At 33.1% G+C, this 13,469-nt stretch overlaps 3 protein-coding genes across 3 annotated transcripts; all 3 read right to left on the bottom strand.

The window, feature by feature from the left end:
* Positions 1-2,773: 2,773 nt before the first annotated feature.
* On the bottom strand, positions 2,774-3,541 carry LOTGIDRAFT_96325 (hypothetical protein; the record flags this gene model as incomplete). The annotated part of the gene is made up of 1 exon (XM_009067348.1): positions 2,774-3,541. A coding segment is annotated over one exon (768 nt), but the record flags the coding sequence as incomplete, so codon positions are not given.
* A 3,844-nt stretch (positions 3,542-7,385) lies between these two features.
* LOTGIDRAFT_132941 (hypothetical protein) lies at positions 7,386-7,889 on the bottom strand (the record flags this gene model as incomplete). The annotated part of the gene is made up of 1 exon (XM_009067347.1): positions 7,386-7,889. A coding segment is annotated over one exon (504 nt), but the record flags the coding sequence as incomplete, so codon positions are not given.
* Positions 7,890-8,795: 906 nt separating this feature from the next.
* On the bottom strand, positions 8,796-9,173 carry LOTGIDRAFT_132833 (hypothetical protein; the record flags this gene model as incomplete). Its single annotated transcript, XM_009067346.1, has 1 exon — positions 8,796-9,173. A coding segment is annotated over one exon (378 nt), but the record flags the coding sequence as incomplete, so codon positions are not given.
* Positions 9,174-13,469: the final 4,296 nt, after the last annotated feature.

Below are 13,469 nucleotides of genomic sequence, written 5' to 3'. Positions count from 1 at the left end.
ATATTGCGATTTCTTTCAGGAGAGTGCATGACATGTTATAAATGTGATAACGGCGACTCGTTGAAACCAAATATAAATTGTCCAGCGGAAGGAAATGTTATTTTTGCCGAGAGAGAAGTATGTAATGGAAAATGCTTCATAAGAACTCGAGATCGAAACATTAGAGGTTCGTATTATGTGACATATTATACGACATTTACATTTTGGTTAGGAATATTAATATAATACTATTTTATATATTCTAAGGTCAGTTGAGATAAGAACAGTTGAATTGAAAGGGAGTCAATCTGTTCGGGTGCAAATAATATGTATTACTCTCTGGCCACATTGAGGTCTAAATTGAATTTTTTCTCTTATGTCACAAATATTCAAAATAAGATTGTCAATTACATGTCATTTGTCTAAGACTGCCTAAGGGTCTATGGAAATAAAAGTTTTAAAAATTTCCCTTTTGAAAAAAACACACTTTCCTCCTAGAAATTTCGGACTGAAAATTCCCCTCTCTAAAATCATATTTTCAAATAATTCTTCTTTGAATGGTTGGCATTCTCATCAACCCAAAGACAATCTATGACTGTCAGAACTATTTTGAGGTGAATATTTCAATTCATACAAACATAATAGACAAAATGAGATTTAGACAACATTGTGGTCACACAGGCAATTTCACTATGAAATTGGCTAAACATCATCTCAGGTTGTAAGTGACAAAAAGAAGTTCCTCACATACCTAGTAACAAAAACGTAAACTATGTTCGTACAGTATCATTAAAAATCGGACCAAATTTTATGGTATACTGTTACTGAGTTTTATTGTGCACAACGTTTCAATTCATGATCAGGCGAAACATTGTGTAAAATAAAACTCAGGAGTTGTATACCAAAATATTGTGTTCAGTTATTTATTGAGATATCTAGTCGCTTTAGGATTATTATCATTAAATATTACAGTAGTAGTTGAGAGAGGATGCTTTCAAAAGCCATGGTTGAAGAAAATAGTCCGAAATGGCTGTGACGTGATTCGAAATGATATTTGGTGTTTTTGTGACACGGATGATTGTAATGGTCGAAGATTGGGCGATTGGTTTCCGGTTTCATAAAGAAGTTCGAATGTGAAGATCTAGTTCTAGTGTTTAATGCCTATCCTCAATAAAAATACTTTGAATTGCTGACAAATAACTTAGTTCTTCTACGATATCTATGCACAATCTGTATCCACTTCCATTTTTCACATTGAGATTGAATTATCATGTCCATAACACCTAGCTAGCAAGTGGCGATAAAGAACAATTCAGTGTGATGCACTCGCATATTATCACAAAATAGTTACATTGGTCACCCCAATGGAAGACGAGATAACTGAGGGTATAAAGAATTTGCATACACTTCTGTGGACAAGTAATATCAGGGTATAAATACATTAGTTATCTTACAACTGTACCGCAGCTATACAGAACTTGCAGTTTTGGGTCGTCAGGATGTATATGTATTTATGGCGTACAACGCTGGACCACCCATGTACTCTTAACATATTTTTTTTTTTATAAATAAAAGGAATTAGTTCAATGTATTTCTTGTTTCTGGAATCGCACTGGTCAATGGAATGTACCTGACTTCACAGTTCACAGTCTGTGTACAACCCAGTGTCAGAATTTATCTCCCTTGTACCATACACAAGCTCCATTCATCTTATATCTTTTAGTATTTATAATGTCTATATATTATACATTGATATATAAAACAATTTGAAAGATTTAATTTCTTCAATAGTATAATTATTCAAGACAATCCATACAAGCTAACATGTTGATAATTTTAAAAATAGCATAATAAATACATATCTCTCGCGATGATCATAATTGGTAATAAAACTGCAGTAAGGGAAATAAATTCGATAACAAATTTGGATAGCCCAAAGCTAGCATATTAATAAGTTAAAATTTAAAGCATATAAATACAGATTTAAATTGGTCCCTAGCAACGATGGTAAATAAGTGACAAATATCGATAATGGAGCACATTTGCATAGCAATTTACTAAATGGATAGGTGTATCGTGGACATTCAGGGGTTCTATATGCCATTCTTAATTCTGTTCCAGACTCACATACAAATGATAAAAGACGTCTTTTGAATCCATAAAAAATGGATGGTAAAGTGGTTTTCTAAATTGTGTATGTTTGTCAGAGACACTGATAGCCTCAATTTGCATTCCAATTTTGAATCAGTCTGTGGTTCCTGCAATTCCAAAAAATATTAGTGCTTGATGACGTCAAATATGCTTGTATCACATAAGGCCCTTTGCGATTAGTAATGTCACCAAATACCGATACACATAAAACTTAAAAGATAGCCATTCAAAACAGTACATGAGCGTCTGTAGATGTCTCAGGCCACATGATGAGCATAATTATGATGAATGGTTAGTCAGTCTGTTCAAATCTTGTCCTGTTCAAATGGATTGATGAGTATAATTTTCAAGACAAGATGTAAGAAAAACAGATAATGGTTAATGTGAACGATAAAATAAAACATGAAATAAACCAAACAAAATTACTTTGAATTTCGTCATTCTTGGATTCCGTTACACTTCCAATAGGTATGATTTTCGCGTTGTTTCGAGAACCAAATATACGGCTGATCCTGCTAAAACATCCAAACAAGCTTCTATAACCTTGTCTGGAGGTTGTCCGTTTCACTAGAACAATCCCTATGATAGTATATAATGCACTTAATCCTTGTAATATCATTATATAGACCGATAACACCGATATGGACGAGGATGTCTTAGGTAGAATACCACTCAACATGTTCAGGAACACTGTATATGAAAGAAGGATTGTAATTGCCACCGATGCCAATTCTCCCGAAGAGGGAGGAATAAGTAACACCATAGGATTTAACATGGCTGTTACAACAAGTGGTATGATGATTTCAATTATGTATAAGTATGGTAAACGTTTAGCAGTTATCGAGAAATCAACGACACTCTTTGAATATCTTGTTCCGATAGTGGCAGTTGAAGATACTACAACCCATTGACTGGCAACGGGGTTAGAATTGCTGAACTTCACTTTGTCGAATTTCATTTCTTTTGCCATCATGTAAGAGCTTATAATGAAGAATTCGCAAGTCTGTGTATCAAACGGAAATTTTGTTATATCCATTTTACATACAATTTTAGAAACGAACCCCATTTGGAGCGTCACTAATCCAGTGGACTGCACACTGAATAAAGCGTCTTCGTGAATATGAATTTCATCGCCTTCAACAGATCTCAGGATACTAAAGTGGGGTTTCCATAGCCCAGTGGGTAGGATATCAATCTGCTCAACGCCGTCATATTCTGTAGAATTCCATGCTAAAAACACATCTTTCCAAAGTGCCACCATCCAAATAGCCATCGTGATCGTTTGTTCATTCTCTCGGATCTCAACATCATTATAATTCAGTCTGATTTCAAACAGTACTGGGTCTGCTGTGTTGTTTACAGGACGTACTAGCGGATCATATCGCTCCGGTGATAATAATTCCCTCCTTAGATTTACGTGGCTCTGATAAGAAGCTTCAGATATAGAACCTAAAATACATACATATAGATAGAAGAATAAAATCGCAGCCATCTGTATTGATATCTATTTTTCCAAAACCAGTACACTGACTTATGGTACGAGAGAAAATGAACAATGGCTCTGATTCAGACAAAGCTCCTTATCTTTATGGTTAAGATTTTTGTACGATTTAGATTCCTTGACAAGTTCTGATACATCCATGTAATCACTTTTAACAACTTTATAATTTAGATGTTCCTTGGTCTTGCTATTTATATTCCACTAAAAATGGTTATACAACAACGTTTACTCTATAACTTGGTAGTTATATTTGTATTTATTAGTATGTATGAAATCTAATTACAAACTAAGTGTATCTCAATGAAAAATATCGGATTTATTGTGAGATTATTTACATTGTACCATTATACTACTTGATGGTACCGAATGGTCACGCTTTTCTACACGTGTTACAAACGCTATGTAATTCCAGCATTGAGAAGTGTCGATTGGGTGATAAACTTATGTTAAATATGATATTCCGAAACTCTTTACACCATGAAGAATATCATGGCCAAATTTTTAATAAACATTTTCAAAGTTTATACTGTCATTTTTTCAAGATTACTTAATTGGACAAATGGCAATTGTGCTCTAAACCCTGAATAAAATGCCAATCTGAATGTTTCATTTCGTGCTTTTTCCTCTGACACATCTCTCATCGTTGATCTGACAACATTGAATCAAAATACCGCTGGAAGTTTTCTAACAATACATGTCGCCAATGTATTAAAGGGAATGTGTATAGGCTTCTCTATAAAGGTGGAAATCATCCTGCAGGTTCACTGTCACAAGTTTGGATGAAGAAGATTACTTGAAAAGTTATCGAGGATTGTTGGGACTGATAATAGTCAGTGAGGACCCCCTCTTGCTGAATATTCTGTATCTAAGGGTCCAGGTTATAATTTGAAATTTAAAAAAAAGAGAAAAAAGTGTTTAATGGTTGCAGAATAATCGACTTCGACCAACGTCTGAAAGATGTGTCTGAGATTAAAATGTATACTGCATTATGTTCTAAGGCACAAATGTGTACTTTGGTCAACCGTCTTGTTGTTAAAGGAAGAAATGACTATTATCAAGGTGTTCTGCTATGACAGAACTTTGTATGTGAAGGTGAATGAAGCAAAAGAAGCGATAAGCATTCTTTTAATGCTCTTGGAGGAGTGGGAATAATAATTGGACAAGTCACACGGGAGTTGCTCCATATTGGCATCCGGAACAAATACTACTACATATGTTCCTAAGCACTGTTTTGAATTTAAGTCTAGTCAAGCTATGGAGACCGATGGCTTGTAAGAAATTAATTTGCGACATTAAAAACTGCATATATCATGTTTTTGGCGATCATACCAGGTATTCTGAATTCTGCAAGACGTCCTCGGCCATGTACAACTAGTAGCAGGTGAAGGGCCGGTAATAAAAAACTTTTAGAAAGGCAACAGTCAATCCAATTGTGCTAGTATCAGTGGAGAAGATTGTTTCAACTTCAAGATCAGTGGGAAATGAAATAAACCGGATCGGAAAGAAATTTCAAAAATTGCAAAAGTTGCACAGATAGAAAGTGCTTTGTTCATGTCAACGTTCAATTTGATGGTAGCACTTCAATTATGTTGAAAATAAAGAAGGAGTGCGCATTATATTCACAATTATACGGTATAAAGAATGGAAAAAAGGTCACCCAACATTTGCTACTCTTAGTGTCATTTTTCATCAAATTTCCATCTTTTTCAAAAGAAAACAGTCTGATTTCCATCAATTACACCAAGCTCAATGCTTATGGCCTGTACAACTCATCCGCTATACTATTCCAGGGCTTGTTCGATTTATGAAGACTTCCTGGCCAGAGATCGAGTTTTGACTTTGACATTGCTTAAGCAGGGTCACTTGACACATAGACTTCAAATTTTATTTAAGAAGGGAACTTCTGGACAAATATTACAAACCTGTTTCTTGCATCTCGGCTGATTTATTTGAACAGGCATAAAGTCGTCTGATTGTTTCTCATGATGTTGATGTAGTAGTGGCGGGTGTCGCGTGCGAAGCAGACCATGCTTACTCAAGTTAGCTATTAATTTCGCCAAGTTCATCTCTAGCTAACATTTCGCGGTTTTGCCAGTCTGATTTATTCTAGTAGTTGGGGAAATTTTGGTGCTCAAATTAACGAAAACTATCGATCAAAATAGAGAAATGTGTCCCTTACAACATCTAAACATTTTATGTAAAATAATCCTGTCGTTTATTTTTAGAACCCCAAATCAGACTGCCCCTTTAAAGCTTTCTAAGTTAAGCGTTAATATTAGCCAATTTTTATATAGTTATAATACTTTCTGGTGTTTTTATAATTGTTATTAAAACGTAATGACAGTACAGACTAATAGTTGATTTGGTTTTAGTACATAATGATAATATACATAATTCAATTATTCTGTAAACTGTTTTATAAATATTTCCAATTAAATGCTTCACCGACGAATTCCAACGATGTAAGCTTAAAGGTGCGGATTTTGACTAAAATCTCGCATTTGCCCGTGCTTCTGCGACAAGATAATCGCGTCCATGACAGGATTTTAAATATTAAACAAGTTTGATTATTGTCTTCGATAGTTTTATCGTCTGCAAAACAGACCGTGATTATAGACATGGTGGAAAACGACCGACTGGAGATTTTTGTCCCCTAGTGCCGATCGGTATAGAAACTCTTTGCAAGGCTCTAGACGGCGACAAAAATCGACGACCTAAACCATTCGTGTACCTGTACCTTTACCTGTAAATCACTCCATTATTCAAGGAAACTATCAGCCCACTATACTCAATCGACCGGCTACCAGTAAGCTTTTATTTGTTAAGGCTATCTGAAGTCGGATGTAGAGTAGGAATAATAAATCACAGAGCTAATCGCTGGAATTTTATATGAAAGGATTTTCATTAGATATAAACACAAGTGGTTTATAAAACAAGCTGGAAAATCTCTGAATTGGTAATTCGTCTGAGATCTTATCAATTTTATTCATTATATACCAAAACGGCGCGGCTAACAAAGAGTATAAATACTCTGCTGGTTACACTACATAGGTTCTTCAAATGTTAGCCTCTCGTAGACTCTGTTCCAAAACTCATCACTTGACGATTGCTGAATATCAAAATAAAACACGTTTGCCTGTGATATTGCTTCAAATAAATGATGAATATTGGGGGGAATTCTTGCTTGATTGTCTTTCAATAGAATGATTCTATTTGGCGTTGTCAGGGTGATAGCTGATAAACAATTACATATTGTAAATAAACATAAATCCGATGTTAAAAAATCCTTAGTTACGATTAGAACTATTTTCCAACTATCACGTATGCTTTCTACTATATTGATTGTTTCAGAGCGTCCAAGTCGGCCTAAATCCACATTTAAACCTCGGTTGACATTTAATTCATTCATTAATTCATTATGGATGAATCTATGAGTGGAATTCAAATCAGGAAACACTGCCACATCGTTTACAAACTCACTTCTTTCCTTTGGGTATACATTTTTTCCAATAAGACGCAGAAAGAATAATTGAAATTTGAGTCTATTTTTGAGAAAAACGAATAAGAAGCCTAAAAATAAAAACGTTGAACTCAGTCCACCAATTGCTATGTTCGTCCACAATGGAGATACACACTGCCTTTCTAAATAGATCAAATTATGCATCACCAGTCCTGTAGTAGTCAATTCACCCGCCATATCCATACAAGTATAATTTCTTCCATCTAGCCATGTTCTAGTTTCTTTCAACCACAGTAAGAACTTCACCGAAGGACATCCGCAGTACAACACATTACCATATAAGGATATATGAAAATTTGAATTTTTATTCGATGTTCCGTCCAGCATATTTCGTGTAGTTTGGTCTATTGTCGTCAACCCGTTGTAGCTCATATGGATATGCTTAAGGGACATTAATGACGTCACCTCCGGAATAGATATAAGTTTATTATAAGTTAAAACTATCATTTGAAGATTTTTGAGCTCACTAAAAATATCATTCGGTAAAGAAGCGAGACCATTATTAGAAATATCTAAAAATTCTAGTTTGGTCAAGGGAGATAATAGACGTGATCCACTCTGAATTAAGAAATGATTATTAAGTAGAGTGTTATGTAAACGAAGATAAGTTAAGTTGGGAACTGTGTCAAAAAACTCCACATTTAAAATACTTAAATCATTTCCGCTCAAATCTAAAACGCGTAAATTAGGTAATCCATATACTCTATGTTGAAAATCATACAGACCACAATAAGACATGTTTAAATGATTTAAACTCTCACCATGGAAGAAATAAACGTCGGTCAATTCTCCAATCATTCTTGGCATTCCGGCTATATCAAGGTACTTTAAATTAGATGGTAAAATGAAAGGTAATCCTATAGGAAATCTATTAGGTTGAGGTGGTTTAGCTTGCAACGTTTCCAATTGGTTGAATGGAAATATTTTTTGTAAGGATACGTCAACTTTTTTTAGGTTAGAAAATGCAGGAAAAAGGAAAAACGCTGCTGTATTTATTTTGCCTGTGATTGTATTTTGACGAAAGTTAATTTCTTGGATACACTTTGTGAAAAGTGGAAAAGGTGGTGTAAGGAGGACATTTAAATCTACTTCAATGATGTTTGCGTATGTTATTTCTAGTTTGGATACACAGATTTGAGAGAGTGTAACCACATCTAATATATGATCATGCCCAGCGATTATGGTCTTGGAGTGAAATCCCTGTATACTGATAACCTCCATTGTCTTGTTTTTATATACTTGCAATGCTTGCACTATGTCATTCAGACCTCCGCCATAATAGTGTACAGCATTGAAGATAAACGTCTGTAAATACGATAAAGGCTTCAGACAAGCAGAGTGAAAAGTTTGAATATTACATTCACTGAGATCCAATTGGAGGATGTGAATTGAATGGAATACAGAAAACGTGTCGTTGGTAATTTCTGTGATCGCACAATCATACGTATAGCTCTTGTAGGATGTAGTTCCAAGTGAAAGACTTGTGAGATTTTTCAAGTTGGAAAATCCCCATTGAAACACTGTATTCGGTGTAGTATCAATATTTATCTGTTTTAATTCAACGAGTTTACTGATTGCTTGATGTGGTAGTTGCGGTTGGTTTTTATGAAATCGAGACATATCCGATCTCATAATCAATACTTGAAGAGACTTGAGCGGTTCAAAGACATCTACTGGCAATGATTCATTTGTATAATTCAATCTGTGACCGAATAAGTGAAGTTCTTGCAAGGTTTGTAATCCATTAAAAACGTTCACTTGTATCAACGATATCAAATTTATACTAAGATCTAAATATTGAAGGTTTGTCAGCTCACTGAAATCATTATTAAACAAGGTCGTTATATTATTGCTGCTTAAATCAAGTCTTGTGGTATTCACAGGTAAATTCTTCGGTACGTTCAGAAATCCTAGGCCAGAGCAATTAAGGAATGTGCTGTTTGGATAGTGTTTACAAGACTGGGACGAACCAAAGGTGAGAAATGTTAAAATTTCTACCAACAATACAACCTTCAGCTTCATTTCCATTGTTATAATGACTGTTTCTTGAATCTAGAAGTAAAAACAATTCAATATTATAATAATAATAATGTATAGTTATAATAATAATAATAATGTATAGTTATAATAATAATAATGTACAGTAATAATAATAATAATAATGTATAGTTATATTAATAATAATAATGTATAGTTATAATAATAATAATGTATAGTTATAATAATAATAATAATAATAATGTATAGTTATAATAATAATAATGTATAGTTATAATGATAATAATGTATAGTTATAATAATAATAATAATAATGTATAGTTATAATAATAATAATGTACAGTAATAATAATAATAATAATGTATAGTTATAATAATGATAATGTATAGTTATAATAATAATAATAATAATGTATAGTTATAATAATAATAATGTATAGTAATAATAATAATAATGTATACTTATGGCACAACGGAAGTTCACTAATGATTACATGTATATACTATAATTGGCCAGGTTTGATAATTCAAATTTTATGTGAATTCTAAGAGGAAGAAACGTTTTTATGCAGTCGACGTAAATATCAACAATAAAATGTTCATCATTACTTTCTACAAACTGTTATATAGAGTTACAAAATAAGAGAATTCACATTCACAAGATTTAAGTCTACACCGGCCGACTTTCATGAGCACTTGCCATGGCATTAGAATTGATCTTACCTTGAGGAGGATTCAAACCTACAATTACCTAATCTAGCAGACGTTAGTTAATGCAACTTGTCTATAGATTTTCATAGATAACATGCACGAAGCTTAAAATGTATATTTGGAACCCTTGTTCTAGTAAATACTATATTTTCCAACTCTTAATAAATTAAACAAAAGGACCCAAACAGTTACCTAAAAAAGTATTTCGTTCAGTCTTAATCGAGTTTTCCAACGCGGTATATAGTATAAACCCTGTTCGTTCAAATGCGGTTTGAATGGATGGATTATTCACAAGTGACACAGGGAATCGAATAATTCATGGACCAATTTAATTTGAAAAAAAATGAGCTAATTGTATTATAGAGTCGGAACACTTTTTCTTGACTAACGATAAGAATTTGTCGTAGTTGTGGACTTTTACATGAAAAAATACCATATTTACGACAAAATTGATTGTAAGACTTTTTATGAAACGGGGCCTAATACGTAATTTGTGTTGTCGAGGGATTTCAAATATACGTTAACCGCATCGTGTCCATATCTATACCTCAAATATCCTATTGATCTATATTCTCCTGTATATATAAATCTACATCGTACAGCGCACAGAATACATGACTCCATATATTATAGCCTACCTCGTCTATTTGCACCTTCATACACCTAAATATAGGTGAAATATAATAATTTTCTAACCTACCGTTAAGTTACTTACAGGATTCAGTTATAACATCCTTATTTTCATACACAACCTCGTTTAATAAGATGAGATCTGCTTTTGTAATACATTATCTTTCTTCAATAGACTATGATCATTCTTCAGGATAAATAAATAGACGATCTTAAACAAGTGCTAATGTAATATAAAAATTATGAAATTAGTTACATGATCATAAATAAAACTCAAGAGGCCCTCACACCATAGTGATCACCACTTGCGCATGGTTGCTAATAAACTAGTGGTCATAAATTCAGAACGCAACTCCACCCAACTAATAAGTGTAATAGGTTTGAAGTAAATACAACAATAATTGATCTTGCAACGGAAAAGTTTCTTTATTTCGCAGATCTATGACAATAATAATAGCTATAACTGTGAACATCTCAGAGGGTGGCAACGAGACCTTAACCATTTGTTTTTGGACCTTTCGATACTTCTAGCCCGTTAGCTTTTCCCCGCGGTACATTTAAGCCTGCAATTAGTGCACACAAAAATTGAAACTCTAGCGCATCTGGTAAATAAATCAAGTAAATAATTTGACTAGTAGTCGCGATCGGACAATAAAAAAAGCATAAGAAAAAATGAATAGTTATATAAATATTATTATTCATTATAAACACCAATATCGTCTTGGTTTGGCTTAACATCTATTTTGTGGGTAACTTTAAGTTGTATTGGCCTTAAAATTCCCCACTAAATGAAACTATTGCTATTTTTCAATGCCAGCGTAATTATTGAATGTGCTAGTTCTGTGTAAGCGACACCATAGATTCACCCAAGGGAAATGTTAAAGAAATAATTTTATGACATTGAAAACAGCCTACTTTGTGAACAGGAAATTAAAACTCTTATCAAGTATTGGCAGTTAAAGTGTCAATAATAGTGTCTATCCGGGCTCATTCTCGCGAGAGGCTACTTCTCATTTGAACTAATATTTTCCCGTTAGGGCATCTGGCTCGATCTACCGAAAATTGGATCTAATCGGCTACTAATTGGGATAACCAAAACGAGAAGCAGATGCGTATTAACATATTGCATATCTGTACATTTTATCTACAGTCTTTATAATGAAGGATTCCAAATTAGTTGAAAGAAATTGTACTTGTACTCCATGGTAATATATAGCCAACAAAGTAAGAACGCTAAAGGATTTGATAATCCATTCTTCTTAAATATGAAATATCTCTAATGTGCATCGTCTGCCAACTTAGGTTTATAACAGATACTTTCTGTACCTGTATTAAATATTAGACTTTGTTGTTTGAGTTCTAATTCAACGGTTAAATAACTTGCGAATTTAAAGCTTTAAATGGAGGTTTGTTTCAAATTTGTATGTAACAATTTTTTAAAAAACATAAATAGATATTTTAAGGCTTAAAAAAATACATAATGTAATTAATTTGTTCTCTAGCTCACTTATAATGTATAAAGTATTAGACATTTGTAGTTTGAGTTCTAATACAGATAGTTATACGTATAACCAGCTGAGTTGATCTAATCTAACTGTTTATTCCTAATAATATGTGAGTTATTTTTTGAGCTGTTAAGATTTTTCTGTTATATATTAGGAGTTATAATAGTTACCTGTGAGTGTAATGAAACGTTGTATTTAAATAATAAATATATCCATAAACCTGTTGATTCTTAAATTTTACAAAATTACGTAGTCAGATTAATTTGTTCCTAGCTCACTGATTTGACAGTAAAAGTTCAAACCAATAATTTTGTTAGCAATGTTGTATAACACTCTTAACACCCTGGCAATCATTTTGACAGGTAAGGATTTTATGAGATAAAACCATAATTTTTTTTATCCAAATTTATCCAAATTTAATGATTTGAATTCTTATAGCAAACCATCCATGTCACAGAGAATTACGAATACATTCTAATAATGTAAACCACATTGATGTGGGATAAATACATTTGATGATAGGAATGGAGTATCATTACAACGAAAATTTTAAGGTCATTAATAATCTAAACAATATCAAGCCCTTGTGTTTATTAGAGAATGAGGTATAGTCGAAAGTTGCAAAAATATCAGATTTCAGTATTTTATGTTTTCATATCAGCATATCTATAGATAGCTGAGGTCAAGGACATTCTAAACTGAAAAAATCAAGGTCATTGATTGTCAAGTTTACAAGATTTCAAATTTTAAATTTAAAAATGAAAAAAAAAATTATAATTCCAACAAGTTTTAGACAAAGTAACAAGGTTTAATAGACAATAAATTCATACAAATCGGATAATAAATGACACCGGCAACGGCGCATGCGTCACTTTCGGTTAGAATTCTTTTTTCTTAGACAATTCAAATAATATATCATAGATAATCTGTACGGTTTTTGTCTACATTTGTGAATTACACTGGAAGCAGGGTCGCCCAAGCTGAATCTGAGAAACCGGAAATAAAGCAGTTTTATTTATATTTTCACAGCTCGTCGTCGAAATTTGAACCTCCAAATCCATGTGTGTATCCATAATCATTCACGTTTGAAAGTTAAAAATTCGACTTGAATTTAAGTGAGACTATGCCATATATAGAAAACAAATATATAGAAATAGACAGTGAAATTTCTAGTTTGAGGTATATTAAAGCTATTAAAGACTATTAAAACACATTCAAGACCTAAATCAATTGACTAACAGAGAAGTCTCAGAATACAAGAAAGGAAAATACTATGTCAGAATCCCGGTAAAGAGCCGCCACTCGCCTAGATGAGTCACTGACAGTCTTTATAATGGAGGATTTGCAAAGGGGATATAAGTACTCTCACTCTCAGTGTAACAACCGTTGGGACGAATGTCAATAAACATGATTTATAAATATCTACTCCTATTCCGTCAGGGCCGGGAGATGTCCCTGACTTCATATTTCTAAT

The sequence above is a fragment of the Lottia gigantea genome (genome assembly GCF_000327385.1).
Source record: "Lottia gigantea unplaced genomic scaffold LOTGIsca_81, whole genome shotgun sequence".
NCBI lineage: Eukaryota > Metazoa > Mollusca > Gastropoda > Lottiidae > Lottia > Lottia gigantea.
This window is presented reverse-complemented; position numbering and strand designations above follow the sequence as displayed.